The 18113-nt window shown below is 42.9% G+C and overlaps 8 protein-coding genes across 8 annotated transcripts; 3 read left to right on the top strand and 5 right to left on the bottom strand. All coding sequences in view use genetic code 12, as the record gives it.

Moving 5' to 3' along the window:
• Window positions 1-6609: 6609 nt before the first annotated feature.
• Window positions 6610-7545, bottom strand: RAM2 (protein farnesyltransferase / geranylgeranyltransferase type I alpha subunit; the record flags this gene model as incomplete). The annotated part of the gene is made up of 1 exon (XM_001382631.1): window positions 6610-7545. The coding sequence occupies one exon, from the start codon at window positions 7543-7545 to the stop codon at window positions 6610-6612; it is 936 nt and encodes a 311-aa protein (XP_001382668.2).
• Window positions 7546-8699: 1154 nt separating this feature from the next.
• PICST_54387 (Putative trehalase N2227-like protein) lies at window positions 8700-9956 on the top strand (the record flags this gene model as incomplete). The annotated part of the gene is made up of 1 exon (XM_001383156.1): window positions 8700-9956. The coding sequence occupies one exon, from the start codon at window positions 8700-8702 to the stop codon at window positions 9954-9956; it is 1257 nt and encodes a 418-aa protein (XP_001383193.2).
• Window positions 9957-10226: 270 nt separating this feature from the next.
• PICST_42488 (predicted protein) lies at window positions 10227-11630 on the bottom strand (the record flags this gene model as incomplete). Its single annotated transcript, XM_001382630.1, has 1 exon — window positions 10227-11630. One exon carries the CDS (start codon window positions 11628-11630, stop codon window positions 10227-10229), a length of 1404 nt encoding a protein of 467 aa, XP_001382667.2.
• A 239-nt stretch (window positions 11631-11869) lies between these two features.
• PICST_55404 (predicted protein) lies at window positions 11870-12220 on the bottom strand (the record flags this gene model as incomplete). The annotated part of the gene is made up of 1 exon (XM_001382629.1): window positions 11870-12220. One exon carries the CDS (start codon window positions 12218-12220, stop codon window positions 11870-11872), a length of 351 nt encoding a protein of 116 aa, XP_001382666.1.
• Window positions 12221-12870: 650 nt separating this feature from the next.
• GUA1 (GMP synthase) lies at window positions 12871-14563 on the top strand. Its single transcript, XM_001383155.1, has one exon. It carries the CDS (start codon window positions 12916-12918, stop codon window positions 14500-14502), a length of 1587 nt encoding a protein of 528 aa, XP_001383192.1. The 5' UTR covers window positions 12871-12915; the 3' UTR covers window positions 14503-14563.
• Window positions 14564-14671: 108 nt separating this feature from the next.
• On the bottom strand, window positions 14672-15082 carry ACPS (holo-(acyl-carrier protein) synthase; the record flags this gene model as incomplete). Its single annotated transcript, XM_001382628.1, has 1 exon — window positions 14672-15082. The coding sequence occupies one exon, from the start codon at window positions 15080-15082 to the stop codon at window positions 14672-14674; it is 411 nt and encodes a 136-aa protein (XP_001382665.1).
• A 336-nt stretch (window positions 15083-15418) lies between these two features.
• PICST_55493 (predicted protein) lies at window positions 15419-16405 on the top strand (the record flags this gene model as incomplete). The annotated part of the gene is made up of 1 exon (XM_001383154.1): window positions 15419-16405. One exon carries the CDS (start codon window positions 15419-15421, stop codon window positions 16403-16405), a length of 987 nt encoding a protein of 328 aa, XP_001383191.2.
• A 264-nt stretch (window positions 16406-16669) lies between these two features.
• ERG12 (mevalonate kinase) lies at window positions 16670-17968 on the bottom strand (the record flags this gene model as incomplete). The annotated part of the gene is made up of 1 exon (XM_001382627.1): window positions 16670-17968. One exon carries the CDS (start codon window positions 17966-17968, stop codon window positions 16670-16672), a length of 1299 nt encoding a protein of 432 aa, XP_001382664.2.
• Between the last annotated feature and the right edge of the window lie 145 nt (window positions 17969-18113).

Here is an 18113-nt window from a genome sequence, read left to right as displayed (position 1 = left end):
TAGGACTGATGGGCATCTCCTTTGAGTCTTTGACGACTCTCTGTGCCTGGCTCTTGAGTTTGCTGGAATTTGCTACGTTTTTGTTTTTACTGTTGGTGACATTGGTCAACAATGAAACACCGAATTCGCGATTCAATCGCTCTTCAATTTGGATCAACTTTGTATCCAACTGTGAAAGCGACGAATCCTGTTGGAGCTGAAGATTGTTCAAATCGTGGTCCGAACACCAACCACTCTGGATCAAGTGCAGTCTGGTGAGCTCGAAAGCATCAGTAATTGATTTCTTCTGCTTATCCAAGAAAGAAGCATAGCTAATCAAATCCTGAGCACTGGACAATTCTGAAATCGACTCGATACGATGTCTAGCTAATGATTCGGATTCAGTTGCGTCTGGAATGAACTCAGAAGCATTAGAAGATGAGCGTGTAGAAATCGTTAGTGAGTTGGAAAAACTCGTGTTTAACGAATCTATATAGTTTTGATCGATACTAGACAACGTCTTTTTTGTAGCTGATAAATTTTCCGAAATAGTAATCACCGGAGAAGTCAACGGAGGAGTTATCGGGTTCAAGCTAGCGCTGTTGGAAAGCGTACGAGGTCTGCTATTGGTGACTCCGTTGTGTGTAGCACTAACAACAGAAGGAAGAGTTGAATTGTTGAATACCGAAGAAAGACTTGAGTTCGATGAAGACGTAGAAGAATGCGATCCAGTAGCCAGGTGATGAATGGAATGTGATGTAGCAGTTGGATCTATAGATCTAGCCAAATCGACCTGTAATGGACTCAAAATAGGTCTGTTTAATTGTTGTTGATTTTGTTGTTTGTCATGCTGTTTAGTTGAATTAGAAGAGTTCTCTTTACTTGAAGATAAAGATAACTTTCTGATTCCGTTTTTGATACTCTTTAGCCTCTTCAAGGGAGACGTGTGTGTAGGCACCGAAGTAGTTGAATCAGCCGTAGTGTTAGCAGAACTTGCAGCAGCATGCGAAGCCTGGCTCTGGTTAACCGAGTTCTGAGACGACAAAGAGGGAAAGAGCTGGAAGTTTGAGTCGATGACGAGACTTGGCGAGTCCAAGGCGTAGTTGGAAAACGACTGGTCATGTTGAAAGAATTCAGAGTAGTGGTCGTTGTAGATGATTGAAGATTCCGAGTTTTGAGCCAGAATCTGGTTATGACTCTGGGTTTGGTTTTGTATCTGGTTTTGGTTATGGCTCTGAATCTGACTAATACTGTGGTTCTTGGTATGGTAGCTGGAAGCAGCAGAGTCCGAGTCTGCGTCCTCGTTCGTCGCAAGTGACCGTGTCTCGTTGGTCACAAGATCAGGAGCGTCTTCGTCTGGAAGAGGAGGAAGAAGAACTTCAGCTTCAATAGAGTCAGATCGTATGGTGTTCTTGTCCGAAGAGGGCGAGCCATAGATAGAACTAATACTGGTAATATTGAGATTGTTGAGGTTGGCAGCATTTGCAGAAGCAATATTGCTCATATTACTGTTGCTGGTGTTGCCGTTGGTGCTACTGGTGTTACTGTTGTTATTTGTGGTGCTGGCGTTGCTGGCAGCATTGGGGTTATTGCTCTTGGTGCTTTTACTACTATTATTGCTGTGGATGGAGCCGGACGTTCTGTGCAACGACCGGAAGTCGGCAGCCGACTCCTTCTCTTCGAGAACGATGCCTAGACCGCCGTAGTCATTCATAGCGGAAGGATAGGGTGACAACAAAGTCAAGGAAGTCTGGTGGATGAAGTCTAGAAAGTGAAACTTTTACTATGAACTGAAAAATTTAGCAGTAGCGAGTATACAGTAATGGTACAGTAGTGGATCTAAGGATTGGCTGGATTGGTGAAAAGTGAACTGCGCCCAGATTGCTGCTGTATACGAAATGTGAGAATGAAAAGGACTGGAATCCCAAAGCAAAGAAAAGAGTTATCCAGATGGCGATAATTCTATGCTAGGCGAATTGGTGAAAAAGGAATCTGGAATCAGGATGATGTCGCTAGTATATAAAAGCTAGAGGATTTGGGCCCTAATAATGGGAGTCGCCGCCTGCACACTGCCCGCCAGAAACGAAAAAAAAAATGTCAGCAGAAATGGCTGTTCCTTCACAAGAAAAAAAGTTTTTCGGTGTGCGCACGCTGACAGGTATGTGGTTCTAGAGATACGAGCGTCCGGTTGTTGGGTGATAGCAGTGGTCTAATGGGCAGCAAGACAATCAGATTGCGGGAGCCTTTGGTGTGAATGTCGGAGTCTTTTCTGCGGAGGAACCGACCAATTGGGTGCTTTTTCTGTCGTTTCTGGAATGAGCGAGCAACCTGGACAATCCAGCGACATGCTCGCAAATGCCGACGTCGCTGGCCGAGGTGCGCGGAGGGGTTAACTCGAAAGAGGTGGCAAGCTGGTCTCCTATTCCAGCCCCTATGCAACGACAGGAAAGGCGCCGTAGCACTGCAAGGTTTGGTACTACTGGGCTAGAAGGGCTAAATGGTGAGGAAATGTCGCGGCTGCTCAATAGGAGAAGAGCACAGAAAAAACTTTTCCAGTCGTAAAAAATATAGCCGCTGAACTAGCGCATTCAATGTCACACGTGAAAAAATATTGTCGATAATAATGTTTAATTGGCTACTATATGCAGATTAAGAGGTTGCGTGAGTCCAACATGTAAAAGCAATCCGGTTTGGCTTTTTATTTTTGGATAATTTCCGAGGCGCTACAACAGGGAGAGATAGAGAATGAGCGCTGGGGGGGAACAGGAGGAGCACAGGCACAGTGATCCCTTCCTGGACACCCATTGGCAGGCTACGGTGTCAGCACCAAGCGGTGTTAAGCAGGGAATTGTAATCTTCAGTTGTGGTTACACCGAGCTGTGTGTCTACATTGTTCAATTTTGTTAGTGGTGTTGATCCATATATGAAGTCCGCTCGCTGGAAAATTGCTTCTGGGGTCGCTATGGAATGTGAATTGCACCATTTTGAATTGGCTGTGAACCTATTGGAGGCAGATGGTTATCGATCAGCCCGGATTTATGGCAGATTGTTTGTCTTCTCTGTTTACCTACCGATTGGTTGTTGGTTCTATTTTTTCGTGTCTATTGTGGATTTGTTTCTTTGCATTGTTACACTTCTTGACCATAAGCAAGTCCGCAATCTGAGAATTTGGGTGCAAAGTGGAGCTATGGCTCCTGGAATTCTAGAACGGAGTCTGGCCACGCTGATCTGCAAAACTAGTCCGTCGCTTCAGCTGTTGGACTGGTCTCGTTGGCCAGCACAGAGGATTACACTCCGTGCAAGCGAAAATGAAACTGCAGCCGTAAGCTTAACTTGAATGTGTAACGTGACTTTCCATAGCCCAATGATTCACTTGGCGCAAACTCTAGTTTGTAGTTACACACTGTCTGTGGGGCTGTGAAATATTGGCATATGTCTTGTTCAAATGTCATTCATTAAAATGTCATAAATTTTCCGAGAGCTTGGAATGTCATTTAAGGCGACTCAGAATGAGACTCCCATTGCCTGAATGGTAGCCTGAATGGTAGCCTGAATGGAACCCAGCACTAGGATGGACACGAAGACGCTACCGTAGCACTTTCACATCGCCAGTTTGCATCTCTCCACCAGTATGGCACCGGAACTTGGTCAATCCGACCGTAACCAGGTCCTGTTGCCTTTCTTCTGCAACGCTTTTAACGGTCGCACGAGCGCAACAGAAAACTTGCACGGACTAGCCCAATTGTGCATTTGCAAGCGGAACCGTGAAAACAGAAGGCCCAAACGCTCCCTCTGTGATCGACAATGAATTTGGACATGAAACCCCCCAGTCCTGAGCGCTCATCTCCGGCCATTCTGGATGCTTTCCAAAGTTAATCATATTTGAATGGCTGAAAAATTGTCTGATTTGGAGCTGACTCAAGTGCGAACTGCATCGGGGAATCAACTTTTACGATCTGTGTCTGAAACTTGCAATCCACGGGAATTGTAACAAGCCAATCTCTTTGCGGACGGCCATCAAGAATCAAATGCCTTGTCTGATTGGTCACCTGTAGCCTTCAGGGCTTTCTGGGCAGACAATTCAAGCAAATCGCAATTCAGACACTTCAGATTGGCCAAATGCCATTTAAAGTAACACAAACTCCCCAACGGTACAGACATTTATCTAAATTGCACTAATGGCCATCTCTGAGGTCCGAATCCGCCAAATCCCCATACTGCTCTACGTAGTCTACATGTTTTCATTGTCTACCACGTCTTGCGGTATGGGCTTATAATGAGGCCATTGTTACTTCGATCCTATCAAGCCAACATATGAAATAGACTATTGTCTAACTCTGGCTCAAGTTCCAAACTTGCACCGTCTGGCCAGTCGACCGGTTCTTTGAGTCACGTGCGTTCCACAATTTATCAGTCGGTTTTGGGCAAAGTTCAGTCCTTCTCGATTTTCAATTCTGGGCCCCTTGTCGCCTTTTGCACATTGAGTGTAAAGCTTTGCAGGTTGCAGTCAATATTTTCTGGGACGACATGCCGAAAAGCTAGCCTAGGTGCAGATTAGGTTTTTGGAATGCATCGATGGCACATAATACGGTCGTTTTCCCAACGAATGCCGATTTCGGCCAATAGAATGCTTCTAGTCAGAAAAAATACTGTCGCCTTCAGCGCGGGCTCCTAACATGAGCAATTACTAACTTACTGGTTACCTACCTACAATTTTCACAGCATGCATACTAGTAGTACATACAACAGTGCCAATCACACATAGTACACATTAATACTCTAAAAATTACTAAATGTGTAAGTAATAAAGCAGTAGTCCAATTAGAGTAGCTTGGATCTGACATGCGTCACGTGCATGTCGGAACGTTCCGAGTGAATGTAAAATAGTTGCCTGTCCAGGAAGTTGTGATGTAGTAAGTGAAATAGTCTAGCTCTGCCAGCAATTAGACTAGGATAGACAGCGCCAGCAGGTGAGTTCAGACATAAAAGACATTTAGTTCTCTCCACTTGTAGCCACTGCTTTGGCTGTCTGAACCAGACGACATTCTATATACACCATTCAACCGTCTTGAAAAATTTCCCTTTTCAGAGCAAATGTGTTTATCCCATGATATTATTAACGCTTGGACAGTATTATTGTCCGACTCGCCTTATCAGACAGTGAAAGCTCTTTTTCCAACGGCCTCCGTACTGTAGATTGGCATTTATTTACTGTCGCCATAGGGACAGCGGTTGGAGTTGCCAACTTTCACTAGGGTGACTGTGTCTGCGTCAACCACAGCCGTCGACAACGATGGCAACCGCGCTGCAGACAATGTCGCAGCTACGACACTCTCCACAGCTGACGCCGGCACCATTCGCAGCAGACAGAGCAGAGTATCTGCACCATGTGCTATGTTGGCAGTATGCATTTTGCTGTATGCTGTATGTTATTAACAAGCATTTCTTGTGCAGCTGCAAAAGATACCCGAGTGGGAAGGTGGTAACCTACAGTATAATTACATTGTAGGCTGTAGCGCCCAGGGGAGACATGAATTTCGAGTTTCTGTTCACCCTTAACTTGTCGCATTTTGCAGGTTGGCTAGAGGCATGAGGTCGGAAATGGTGGGCACGTGATGCTTCCATACAATATCGACCAGCCTTCAACCCCATTCCGGGACTCACTCAGTCGCCAAAATATGTACCGATTCACCCTGAAGCTGTTTAAGTACAAGGATGAGGCGAGTTATTCTTTCTCTACATGGTTAGTGCCAGATAATGCACTTGATAATACACAATCGGAATTGATGTGTAATCCAGGCACGGTCCGTGGTCCAAAAGTGGTGAATTAATTTAATTGCAGAGTTGAGAAGCAAAACTGATGCGAATTCTGATTAAAGAGTAACGGTTAGATTGTAAAGAACTTGTAGATGTTGCATCGCAGATATGAAAAGGTGGACACGTAGCTGCCAGCTGTAGCAGTCCTGGAATTCTTGCTGTTGTCGCCACGACCAGCTTTATCAGGCCATATTCCAGCGCAACCTCCATTCTGCTCTGTCAAGCGGAGTTTCCATGCCTCTGGTGCCATTCTTTGGGCCGCAACTTGCGTTTGATTCTATCATGCCGATGTCAGTAGGGATCAAATTCACCTAGCGATCGGTGTAGAATCACCATGTTCGCCATGATCGCCACGACCGCCTTGCGGGACATGAGTATGCAATCTAAACACATGTACAATCTTAGAATACATGTAGAATGTGTCTGAGTGCTACTACAAGCTTGAAGAAAAGTACATAGAATGCAATAATAGCTGTGCAATATGAAATTATATGAAAATGTGATATAAAGTGTTCTTTGAGCCTTCGGGGGTCGTTTCATTCGTTATTTTAAGTCCGATATTGGCGAGATAGTGCTTGCCCCAACATTTAGATTTAGGATGTGGAATTCTCACATTAATGCTCTAAGTTTGGGCATTTGGGAATTTGGGCATTTGATGTTGTCAAGATAGAGTTCTCCTCCTGCTGCTGCTCGTCGCCCTACAAACACAAACTTCTATCCATGGAAAAGTCAAGATATCCAGAGATGGCTAGCGATGTCCAAAATTAGTTTCCGCAGGAGGACCCTTTCCAACTTCCCCAAAAATTACTCCATTCAGTTCTGTGCAACAGGCAAGTTTCTTTTCTGGTAATTCCAATAGTTGACACGGATGGGGTCGTATTTCAATGCCAAAGCGTCGTACAACGCAACCGAAGTATCGGTCTTGTTCACCTCGTATATTTTGGCTAACACCTCCAAAGCATAGGAGCTCTCAACCGCCTGGACTTGACCATCCACAAACTGTACGAATTTCAAGCAGAACTCCTCCAACTCAGACAAGGACTGTTTGTACTTGTTGTACATTCCTGTAAGATAGTTCCAAGTGGAAGGGTTCTGAGGGGAATCTGCAATCATAGCTTGGACAAACTCCGACTCTGCCTCAAAGACCTGTTTATTGATTTCCTTGTCCTGTGAGAACTTCAAGAAAAACCGGTGGCTCCAAGCAGAGTTGTTACGCAAGTCAGCAGCTATAACTCCGTTGACAAATTCGTTCTCTTTCGAATCGTCATATAAGGCAAACTTCTCAACAAACCATTTACGATACGCCCATACATGGTGGTTTTTGGGGTCGGAGTCAAGCATGGCTTCTAAAATGGGAAACTCGCGGTGGGGTTCGAATTTTTTGGACAGCGACTTGTCGGTGGTGGCTACAATACGTGAAATCACCAACTGGCGATAGTTCCAGATTTGGTAGTTTTTCTCGTTTTCCAAGGCGATCTGTTCACACCAGTCCAACTCTTCAAACAAATCTTTGTTGAGGTGGATCAAAATGTCGAATCTGTAGATCCAAATGGTATAATGTGAAGCTAACAATTCTATACCCTTCTGAGTCAAAAAGAAAGCTCTTTCTGAGTACTCGCTTTTTTGGAGCAAAGCAAGAAGAATTCCCATGGTTTTGGTGTATTCTTCGTCGTAAAGAATCTGGCAGAGCTGAGGGTACTCTTCATTTATTTTGACGGGTTCCACGTCATCGAAGTTGTAGTCTGACATTTTTATAGATACTTATATGATAATGAATTTATGAAAATTGAATATTGAAATGGAAAAGAAAAGTTGACTGAGTTTTAATGAAAATTAAAGGCTGATATCAATTATTATCAATTATTCAGAACTTTGTTTCACTGATATTGTACCGATGACTGTTTATCCATCGGTTGGTTACGATTTTCCAAACTTGGATATTACTTTGCCAATTCAATGAAGATTGAATACTGGAGGAGGACAAATTGACTTTCAATTCAGTACAACGAACTTATAAATACGGAATAGTTTTCGAATTGATTCAACTAGGAGTACTGTTATGTTAAGATAAGGTGTTAATCTTTTCGAAGTCTTCTGAATCTGTACCACACTCACGACAAGAAATCAGCTTCTCATCCCATAACCTTTTTGTTTCACTACGATTACCTTTTGGGTCCTGTACAATCGCAGAAACTGGAGTATCACCAGATTTTACACTCCGTCTTTCACAGGCTCCGGATCACCTGAACGAGTCAGTGCAAGCACAAGGACAAGCTACAGTGACTCTTGTCAGATTGAGTTCTAGAATAGAATCTGCTTCTCGTCGTGAGGATCAAGTACCTGAAGCCCGCATCGAATTGAAGAATTTGAAGAATTTGAAGAATTTGAAAATTCTTTTTAATTTAAATTGAACTTTTGAAGAATACGGTTGAAATATACATAGTCAAGCAAACTTTGACGGATACTTCCACAAACTGTATATGTTCAACTCTCATAAAGACTTTGATCTCGTCTGAAAACTCTCCGATAGATTATCACAAGAAAAACATTAGAATTTCACATATATTATTCACTTACCATTGATATTCAACAGTACTGATCATATTATTGTCACCAGAATTATACTTGTTTGTTTTAGATCGTATACATAATAGTCGAAGATTGTCTACAAATTCTGTTTTTTTGCATTCTGACCAGAATCTTTATCCAATTTCTAGATTCTCATTGATTGATCTACTCAATCATAGCTCAACCACACATCCATGTTTCTGTCCCGAAGCGTCTCGGACTCAGAACTCCTCGTATTTACGGCTGTGTCTTGTTCGGTAATATATTTTCTCTTGTCACTATTATACGGATCTTCACAGGTTCCGCTTCTTGTCACGGTGTTCATTTTTACGAACATGATTTCACGTTCAAATGTGTTCCAAACTTTGGTTCAGCGTTTAGGACCACTGTTTTCAAAATTGATTACAAAATTCACGAATTTTCCAGCAATGTCTTCCAATTCATCTACTTCTGCTAATAATACTTTAAAAGATAGTTCCAAGTTAGAATTGCTCACTGCCCTTAGGTCGCTCGAATCATATGCTATAAATACTAAAAAGACCAACGACAGAAGGCGTAAACTATTCAAGTTAATGACATGGAGACAACAGAAATTGTGTGAAGACGTCGGCTATTTGCAGAAGTTGAAGAGAATCGATGTTTCGGTTCAGATGAACCAGTTCTTTCTCAAGGCTGTATCTAAGCACTCTTTCGAAACATTTGGCTTGTCTTTTCAGGACTATCACCTACTCAAGGATCATGACAGTCCGACCCAGACTTCGTCTTCTAACTATCGTGTTATCGAGTCCCTTGGCCATTTTACTCGTGACTGGACAGCAGAAGGAGAAGTTGAGATAAAACCAGTATGGGACTATGTTAGAACTCAGGTAGATAAGTTGGTCAAGCCTCAGGATAGAGCTAAAACATGTGTTGTAGTTCCAGGCTCAGGTTTAGGTCGTATAGCCCATGAATTAGCGTCTTATGGTTCTGAAACAGAAAGATTTGGTGCTGTTCACGCTATAGAATACTCGGGACTTATGCATATCTGTAATAGATTCATGTATTCTTCGCCTGAAAATAGTTCTCAATCTAAGAACTATGAAATCTATCCATATGTCCATAGCTGTTCCAACTTTTACGATTCTCAATCCCAGTTTAAGTCTCTGCACTTTTCTACGATGAACCAGCCAAAGAATTTGCACTTGAATCATGAAGATTTCCGCTACTTTAGTTTACAAAATAACTACGAGAATATTGTCGTGGTTTCAGTCTTCTTCATGGACACGGCAGAGAATTTAGTAGACTACATGGATGCCATCCAAAGTCTCACTGTTCCAAGCAAGAAGAACGGAGTCAAGAACGGCTACTGGATCAACGTAGGACCCTTGAAGTACGGAAGTGCAGCTCAAGTAGAATTGAATGCTGACGAGTTTGCCTTGCTTAGAAAGGGCATGGGCTGGAAAGACGTCGATAACGTGAAAACTGTACAAGAACCAAACAAATATGGCGAGAATGGTTTGGTTGGATATATTACCCATCGCGAAAGTATGTGGCAGGGGTACTATGGCTTGAACATGTATACCAGTGTCCGAAGCGAAAACACTTGTAAATAGACTTATAAGATCTTATAGATAGAATGAAATATATCATGTGCTTAACATGAGAGTCAAGTGAACATATTGATTTGACTTACACATTTGTCTCTCTTTTCTGTATCATTCTCTACTATTGTCTGCTCTTGAATATCGTGTTTGTCTCCTTTTCTATTCTATTAAGTCAACAGTACTATGGTGCAGTATAGTTTGGAATATATACACCAATTACTCTACAGTTCACTATTTCTATATGCGAACTCTATATTACATATATGCTATTTGCGGTATCTACTTAGATATGTCGCTACCCTTGTTGATTTGGATCTTCTTATCCTGGCCACCGCTGATGATACCGATCTCGTTGTCCCACGAAACTGCAAACACCTTGTCGGCACCCTTGACAGCTTCTGGTGATTCACGAGTGATAGTGTACAAAGATTTATCTGTTCTTATGTCCCAAACCTTGACAGTGCCATCGTGGGAACCAGATGCAAACATGTTATCATTATTTGGTGAAGCAGCCAAGCTGACCACAAAGTTTGTATGGCCCACGAGTTTGGAAGTGGTCTGTTCCGTGGTGTTGTTGGATATTCTGGGATCGTGCAAGTTGATATGACGAGCAGAAGAACCAGTAGCCAACAACTTCAGTTTGGGTAACTGCACGATAGAGAGCAATGAATAGCCGGTAGATCTGGTATCGATACAACGAGAAGTAACCAAATCCCATGTTTTGATGGTGTGATCTTGGGATACAGAGTAACCAACGGTGGCGTCGGTGTTGTCGAAAATAACATCTTCTACAGGTTGAGTGTGGCTATCCAAAAGAGCCAATGGAGAACGACGTCTAATAGTCGAATCTTGAAGAGCCATCTTTCTTCTCTTCTTGGACGACGATGATAAAACATTAGAATCATATTCTAAAGGCTGTATAGTCGTCATTTCCTTATAGTTTGTAGACCAGAATCCAATAGAATGGTCGTAACCAGCAGACAATATCCTGTTGGAAGTGTTTTCGACAGCCAATGCCACTACGGGAGCCTTGTGACCCTCTAAAATAGCCAACGTTCTACCGTCTTCAGCTTCTTCGTCCTCTTCGGGTATACTTCCATCGTCAGCAGACGTTTTCCACAATCTTACTTGTCTGTCGTTACCAGCCGAAACGATTCTAGTAGGTGAAACCCACTTGACGGCTCTAATGGGACCAGAATGGCCCACATATTGCTTCTCTACATTTCCAGACATGTTGTAAGTTCTAACTATACCGTCATATGAGCCGGACAAGATCTTGGGCTGTGAAATCATCATGTTCGACAATGTAACGCTGGGCAAAGTCTTGTTTATCGTGTCAAGAGAGGAAATCCAATCTTCGTTATTGAAAGATGCAAGGAAAGAAGGTGGAAGTACAGCTCTTGTGTATTCTAAAGACAAGAACGTTTCGCTGGAAAGTCCATTTTTCGTCAAATAGTCCTGGATCGAAGTACGCAACAATACACCATCTATGAGGAAATCGAACGGTATTGGCTTCGAATCGTCATTCTCCCCATCGTTTCCCAAGAGCTGGTTCACTACTTCTGACAAGCCATATCTCTTCAATGACACTGGAACATACAAAGGAGCATCTGAAACTTGCAACGAGACATCTTCTTCGTTCGTGAAGAACTTAATCTTGATCTGGGACTTGTCGTCGCTCATGGTGCAAATTTCACTTTGAAAAGACCGTTTTTGAGTGAATATGACTAAGTCTATAAATTCATAAAATTGCTATATAGGTGATTTTTCACTACCTAAAATAAAAAATTTCCTCATCGCGTCACGTGCACCACCTTGCATTGTGTCCCAAATGAATGGGTGCAAAAGTTTGCGACCCACTGCTAGACAATTACCAAGGCATAGAAGGCTTCGCTTTGATTGGTGTAGACATTTCTCTGGTTCTAGAATTTCCAGGTGAGATTGACTTCTGGAGGCTGTCCAAGGGGGTTAAAGAGTGGAAACGAGGCACGTGTAGCCAATCGACCAAGATGGCCCATAGTCTTCAATCCTAGATTGGCGCCATCTGCCAAATCCACACCGTCAGTAAAGTTTCTTTTCCTGAATCGAGAAGAGATTCTGGATCTTTTAATAGTGGAAATGGAGGCTTTCATGGTTGATTTGGACGTTCGGGAAGTTGAAACAAATGCACCATGGTCGCTTATGTACCCCTTTGTGAAGAGACTCTTGAAAGCTCTTTTGATTCGCTTCCATTTTCTAGCCCTGGTGATTCTGGGTGGTGGAAGTGATCTCATTGTCTTATGTAGATATTATGTAGATATTATGTAGAAGTTTCCGTATGTTTTCAAGGATCACCTTTAGGTTCTTGGATTCTGTTTTTAACAATTTGACAAAAAGTTTACAAAACTACAATCAGACGAACGGGGATTGAATGACTCCAAGACTGATGGTTTTGACACTTTGTGGGAAAGTAAGGACTCCAGAGCGACACTGAGTTTGTTTTTGAAATTGCAATTGGTGGTTGTATATTAAGTACACAAGAAGAATGATTGCAAAATCGTGTTTGTGGAGATGGCACGCCGCGGAAAAGCCGAGTGAAATTAAGGGAGAAGTCTAATAGATAAAATTACCATAGTCAGCAGAATGTGAAATAGCACCAGAAATTATAAAATGTATACTGCATTATCTCCAGCCTATCAATTGATACATTTGGCTCCTTTAATCTCCAAAGGCAGGTCTCAAACAATCAAATTCCTGTCCCTCTATGTGTTTCAGAGCGATGTCTCAGTCTTGTGGTTAATCTCCAGACTGAGTCAAAAAAAATAAATCCTACATGGAGCGATGAGCAAGTGAAAAATTTCGACTATAAAGGCTATCAGGTTTGTCGTTTGTCTGATTTTTTCTGAGCTTCTGGTTCTTGGGTGAATTCTCCCGTAGTTATATTCCCCCTTTAAACTCTCCTCTAGTACTACCGTAAAACTAGTCTACAATGTCCGCTGCTGATGTTCCTGTTGAAATCACCAAGGTGTTCGACACTATCTTGGTGTTAGACTTTGGTTCGCAATACTCCCATTTGATTACTCGTCGTTTGAGAGAATTCAATGTCTACGCTGAAATGTTGCCTTGTACCCAGAAGATCTCTGAATTGTCATGGAAGCCTAAGGGTGTGATTTTGTCTGGTGGTCCTTACTCGGTTTACGCCGAGGACGCCCCTCACGTTGACCACGATGTCTTCAAGTTGGATGTGCCTATCTTGGGTATCTGTTACGGTATGCAAGAAATTGCCTGGATCAATGGTAAGGGTGTTGCCAGAGGCGACAAGAGAGAATACGGTCCAGCCACTTTGAACGTCGAAGACAGCAGTAACGCTCTTTTCCATGGTGTAGACCATTCTCAGGTCTGGATGTCCCACGGTGACAAGTTGCACGCCTTGCCTACCGGCTACAAGATCGTTGCTACCTCCGACAACTCACCATATGCCGCTATCTACAACGAAACCGACAATATCTACGGTATCCAGTTCCATCCAGAAGTCACCCACACCATCCAGGGTAAGACTATCTTGAAGAACTTCGCTGTTGACATCTGTAAGGCTAACACCAACTGGTCTATGGAAAACTTCATCGACACTGAGATTGCCAGAATCAGAAAGTTGGTTGGTCCTACTGCCGAAGTCATCGGTGCTGTTTCCGGAGGTGTGGACTCCACTGTCGGTGCAAAGATCTTGAACGAAGCTATTGGCGACCGTTTCCATGCCATCTACGTCGACAACGGTGTGATGAGAAAGAACGAAACCGAAACCGTCTACAAGACCTTGACTGAAGGCTTGGGAATCAACTTGACTGTAGTTGATGCTTCTGAATTGTTCTTAGGTAGATTGAAGGGTGTCACCGATCCTGAAAAGAAGAGAAAGATCATTGGTAACACCTTCATCCACGTTTTTGAAGAAGAAGCTGCCAAGATCACGCCAAAGTCCGGTCAGGAAATTGAGTTCTTGTTGCAAGGTACTTTGTACCCAGATGTTATCGAATCTATCTCGTTCAAGGGTCCTTCTCAAACCATCAAGACTCACCACAACGTCGGTGGTTTGTTGGAAGACATGAAGTTGAAGTTGATTGAACCTTTGAGAGAATTGTTCAAGGACGAAGTACGTCACTTAGGTGAGTTGTTGGGTGTTCCAACCGACTTGGTTTGGAGACATCCTTTCCCAGGTCCAGGTTTGGCTATCAGAGTCTTGGGTGAAGTTACAAAGGAACAGGTTGTCATTGCTCGTGAAGCCGATGCCATCTTCATTGAAGAAATCAAGAAGGCTGGTTTGTATAGAGAAATCTCGCAAGCATTTGCTGCCTTGTTGCCTGTCAAGTCTGTCGGTGTCATGGGAGACCAAAGAACCTATGACCAGGTCATTGCTCTCAGAGCCATCGAAACTGTTGATTTCATGACTGCCGACTGGTACGTCTTTGAAGCTTCCTTCTTGAAGAGAGTCGCTTCAAGAATCGTCAACGAAGTTGATGGAGTTGCTCGTGTCACCTACGACATCACCTCTAAGCCTCCAGCTACTGTTGAATGGGAATAGAGAATTTAGAACTAATAGTCTGTACAATAAAAGAAGTATATTAAATCATAGCATATAATTTAATGTTCTGCTGTAGATATGGATATGATTGCGTTTTTACTACATTTTTTGGTGTACATAGATATTTCATATAGAATTGTTTATTTCATATCGTCATTAATGATTGCTCTCACTTCTGCTGTCTCAAGGCACTCGCCACAAGGACATTGCTGTCGTGAGATATACTTAACAAGAACTCTTCCTGCTCGCTTTGCGGGTAGTTGTCGTTGCATATATGAGGTTTACCCTGTTCAGAGTATTTTCTGAACCAATGTTTAAATTGGAACTGTTTCTGGCTGCTGATGTCCAAAGTCTTGAAAACAGCCTCCTTGGAAGCCCATGACCCTGCAAGAAACTTAACTTTGTTTTCGGCATCGCTGATTCGGAAGAATTCTGGAAGTTCGTGCTGTGGATGGAGAATTCTAGCAGTGAGTTTGGCTAAAAACCTGGGATCTCTGCTCACTAGACGTCGGAACCTGTCCGTATTGACCACGTCCACGCCTATTCCAAGCACTTTTAAACATTTGCTAGTAGGTCTCATGCTAATTGATACAAATACTTATTGTAATTGTGCCTACTAAACGCGGCGGCTAATTAAGTAAATTTTGAATTGCAGATTCATGCAACAGATACATTCTGAAAGCTTAAATCGACTCAAAAATGCGCACCCGTAGAATGTCAAAAATATCGAGACGCCTTGAGTCATAAATTGCAAAATGTGAAAATGGAGATATATTCTTTTTTCGTAACTCAAGCAAGTACCTACACAAACGGGTAAGAAAGCAGGCGATAGTGGGGACGTCCAGACCATTCATCATCGTATTTTTTCTGTTACTTAAGTTGACTTAACTTTACTTCTCTTCATATACATCTTGCGATGGCATCGACTGTTCCTGGCTATGTGCCACTTTCTCCCTCTAGATACGACCTCAGTTCTTACTGGGGAAGAGTCCAGCACTGTGCTGAGATTTCCGATCCTACTATGTTGCTCAACACAACCAGTGACATCGAGGCTGCTAAGAGAACGATCTGGGATTACAAGAATGGAGTAACTCTGAAATTGACTCCAGAATTATGGAGAGCCAAAAGAGTATTGGACTCTACTTTACATCCTGACACAGGAGAAACCGTATTCTTGCCATTCAGAATGAGCTCATGTGTTCTCTCTAACTTGGTAGTAACCGCCGGGATGTTAACTCCCAATTTGGGAACTGCTGGAACGTTATTCTGGCAAGTAGCCAATCAATCGCTAAACGTTGCTATCAACACTGCAAATGCTAACAAGTCACATCCTTTGACAACCCAGCAGATCGCCACCAACTATTCTATGGCTGTTACTGCTTCGTGTTCTGTAGCCTTGGGATTGAATGCCATCGTTCCTAGATTGAAATCATTGCAGCCCAGCACCAGGTTGGTATTGGGCCGTTTAGTGCCTTTTGCTGCTGTGGTTTCCGCAGGGGTTGTCAATGTCTTTTTGATGAGAAGTGAAGAAATCAAAAAGGGAATTACTGTCTTCAACAAGGATGGAGAAGAAGTTGGTACTTCCAAAAAGGCTGCTCTCTATGCCGTAGGGGAAACGGCTGCCAGCCGAGTCATCAACGCTACACCAATCATGGTTATCCCACCATTGATTTTGGTTAAGCTTCAACAGACAAGACTCTTGAAAGGTAAATCAAAGTCGGTTGAAACTTTGCTCAACATCGGCTTAATCTTTGCCACGTCATTGGTGGCCTTGCCTTTTGCATTGGCTGTGTTCCCCCAAAGAAGACATTTGAACGTCTCCAAACTTGAAGACAAGTTCCACAACTTGAAAGACAAGGACGGAAATGATATACAAACCTTGGAATTCAATAGAGGAATCTAAACTATAGTTAGAAGCAGTCTTGTAAACTAGGATCTAATTGGCTGTTAGTTAGAAATCTAACTTGTGTAAATAGTATTGATAGGATTCTATATATATAATTAGAAATAATAGGACTCTATTTTAATATTCTAAATGCAAGCCATGTAGAAATTTTTGCTTGTTGAATAGATTCCAAAGCACTATATAGTAGTAGTTATCTATGTTATATAATAGAAATCTTCTGTGTATGCTACGATTAGTTTATGAATCATTCTTGTATGTTGATCACCAGTATCTCCATCCTTCAAGGGCATTGGTGCTTAAAACCTTTTCTATCTCTATGCGGTCGGAATAAGCACAGAACTTTTCTGGAGAAAATACAGTTGATCTCAATTCTTGAGGAACATCTTCAAACGACAATGAGCCTACACCCTTTCCACCCAACGAGGTTTCAAAGCATTCGTACCCTTCCTTTTCCAACTCTGCAATTCCTTGAGCAATGTCAGCCTCGGAAACATCTTCATCTACAAGAGTGATGGCGCATCCACCTCCTCCAGCACCTGTGAGCTTGGTGGAGCCCAACTTGCTCGTGTCAGTAATGATTTTGACCTTTTCCAACGAAGGATGCGATACTCCCAATGCTACCAAGAGGCCGTGGTTGATGTTGACCAACTCTCGGAGCTTTTTCCTTTCTTCAGCACCAAAAAATGGTCTCACCATAATTTGGTAAGCAGTGTTGCTCAAGTGTTCCATTGCTTCCAAGATGGAATTAGACGTTTTGGGGTATTCTACATTCAATTTTCCCACACCTCCTACGAGATCCGCTGTACTACGAGGAACCTTAGTGTTGGTAAGAAGCAACTTTATAGCAGGGAAGTTTCTCATTGACGTCCGAACAGAGGGTTGGGCTGGGTTGTTCATTCTCTGGAACATCACAGCACCACCATGGGTAGCCACAGCGTTGTCAATTCCTGAAGGATTACCGTGGAAACACTTTTCTCCCATGAGGGACCAGCTGTCTATAAAGTCCAAGTCGTTGTTCTCTTTTTTAAGGATTTTGTCAGTTTGCAAGAACGAAGCTGAAGTAACCCGATTTCCCAAAATGGCCAATGCAGATGCCAAACACACAGCTGTCAGAGCCGACGAGCCAAGTCCTGCGCCAATCGGCAACGTTGAACGGATGCAGAAGGACATACCTGCAAGTTCTTGGTTGCAAAGATGGGTGTACAAGTAGAGAAAACACAAGCATGCTGTATAGTGTAGCGACAGGTTCAAATCTGCCAACACCAGACCAAGCTGATCTACGATTTCGGGAACGAGTTCCTCAGATGTCTGAGGCAAGTTGTCGACCAAGTTGATGTGCTTGACAATGCTGTCCCAGGGGATGTCGTTTTTGTTCCATGAATGGGTTAAGTTGATGTCAGGGAACAGGAGGTTGATGGTGTCTGGGTCCTGCGAAGGTGTTACTAGAAGATATGCTCTTAGCGAGAGCGCAGCAGCGATGGCCGGTTTCCCATATACTGCTGAGTGTTCACCAAAGATGATGACTTTGCCCGGAGCACTGACAAAGAATGGAGTAGACATTTGACAAGGCAAGGAGAATTACAAAGAAGATAGGTAACGTGAATTAAAGGAAGTAGTATTCAGATAGGTCAGAGTGAAAAATTCAGACTCGTACGAAAAAAATACGAGCGCGCAAATAGTTTAATCTTGAAGAAGTAGAGAAAGA

The sequence above is a fragment of the Scheffersomyces stipitis genome, chromosome 2 (assembly GCF_000209165.1).
Source record: "Scheffersomyces stipitis CBS 6054 chromosome 2, complete sequence".
Classification (NCBI taxonomy): domain Eukaryota; kingdom Fungi; phylum Ascomycota; class Pichiomycetes; order Serinales; family Debaryomycetaceae; genus Scheffersomyces; species Scheffersomyces stipitis.
This window is presented reverse-complemented; position numbering and strand designations above follow the sequence as displayed.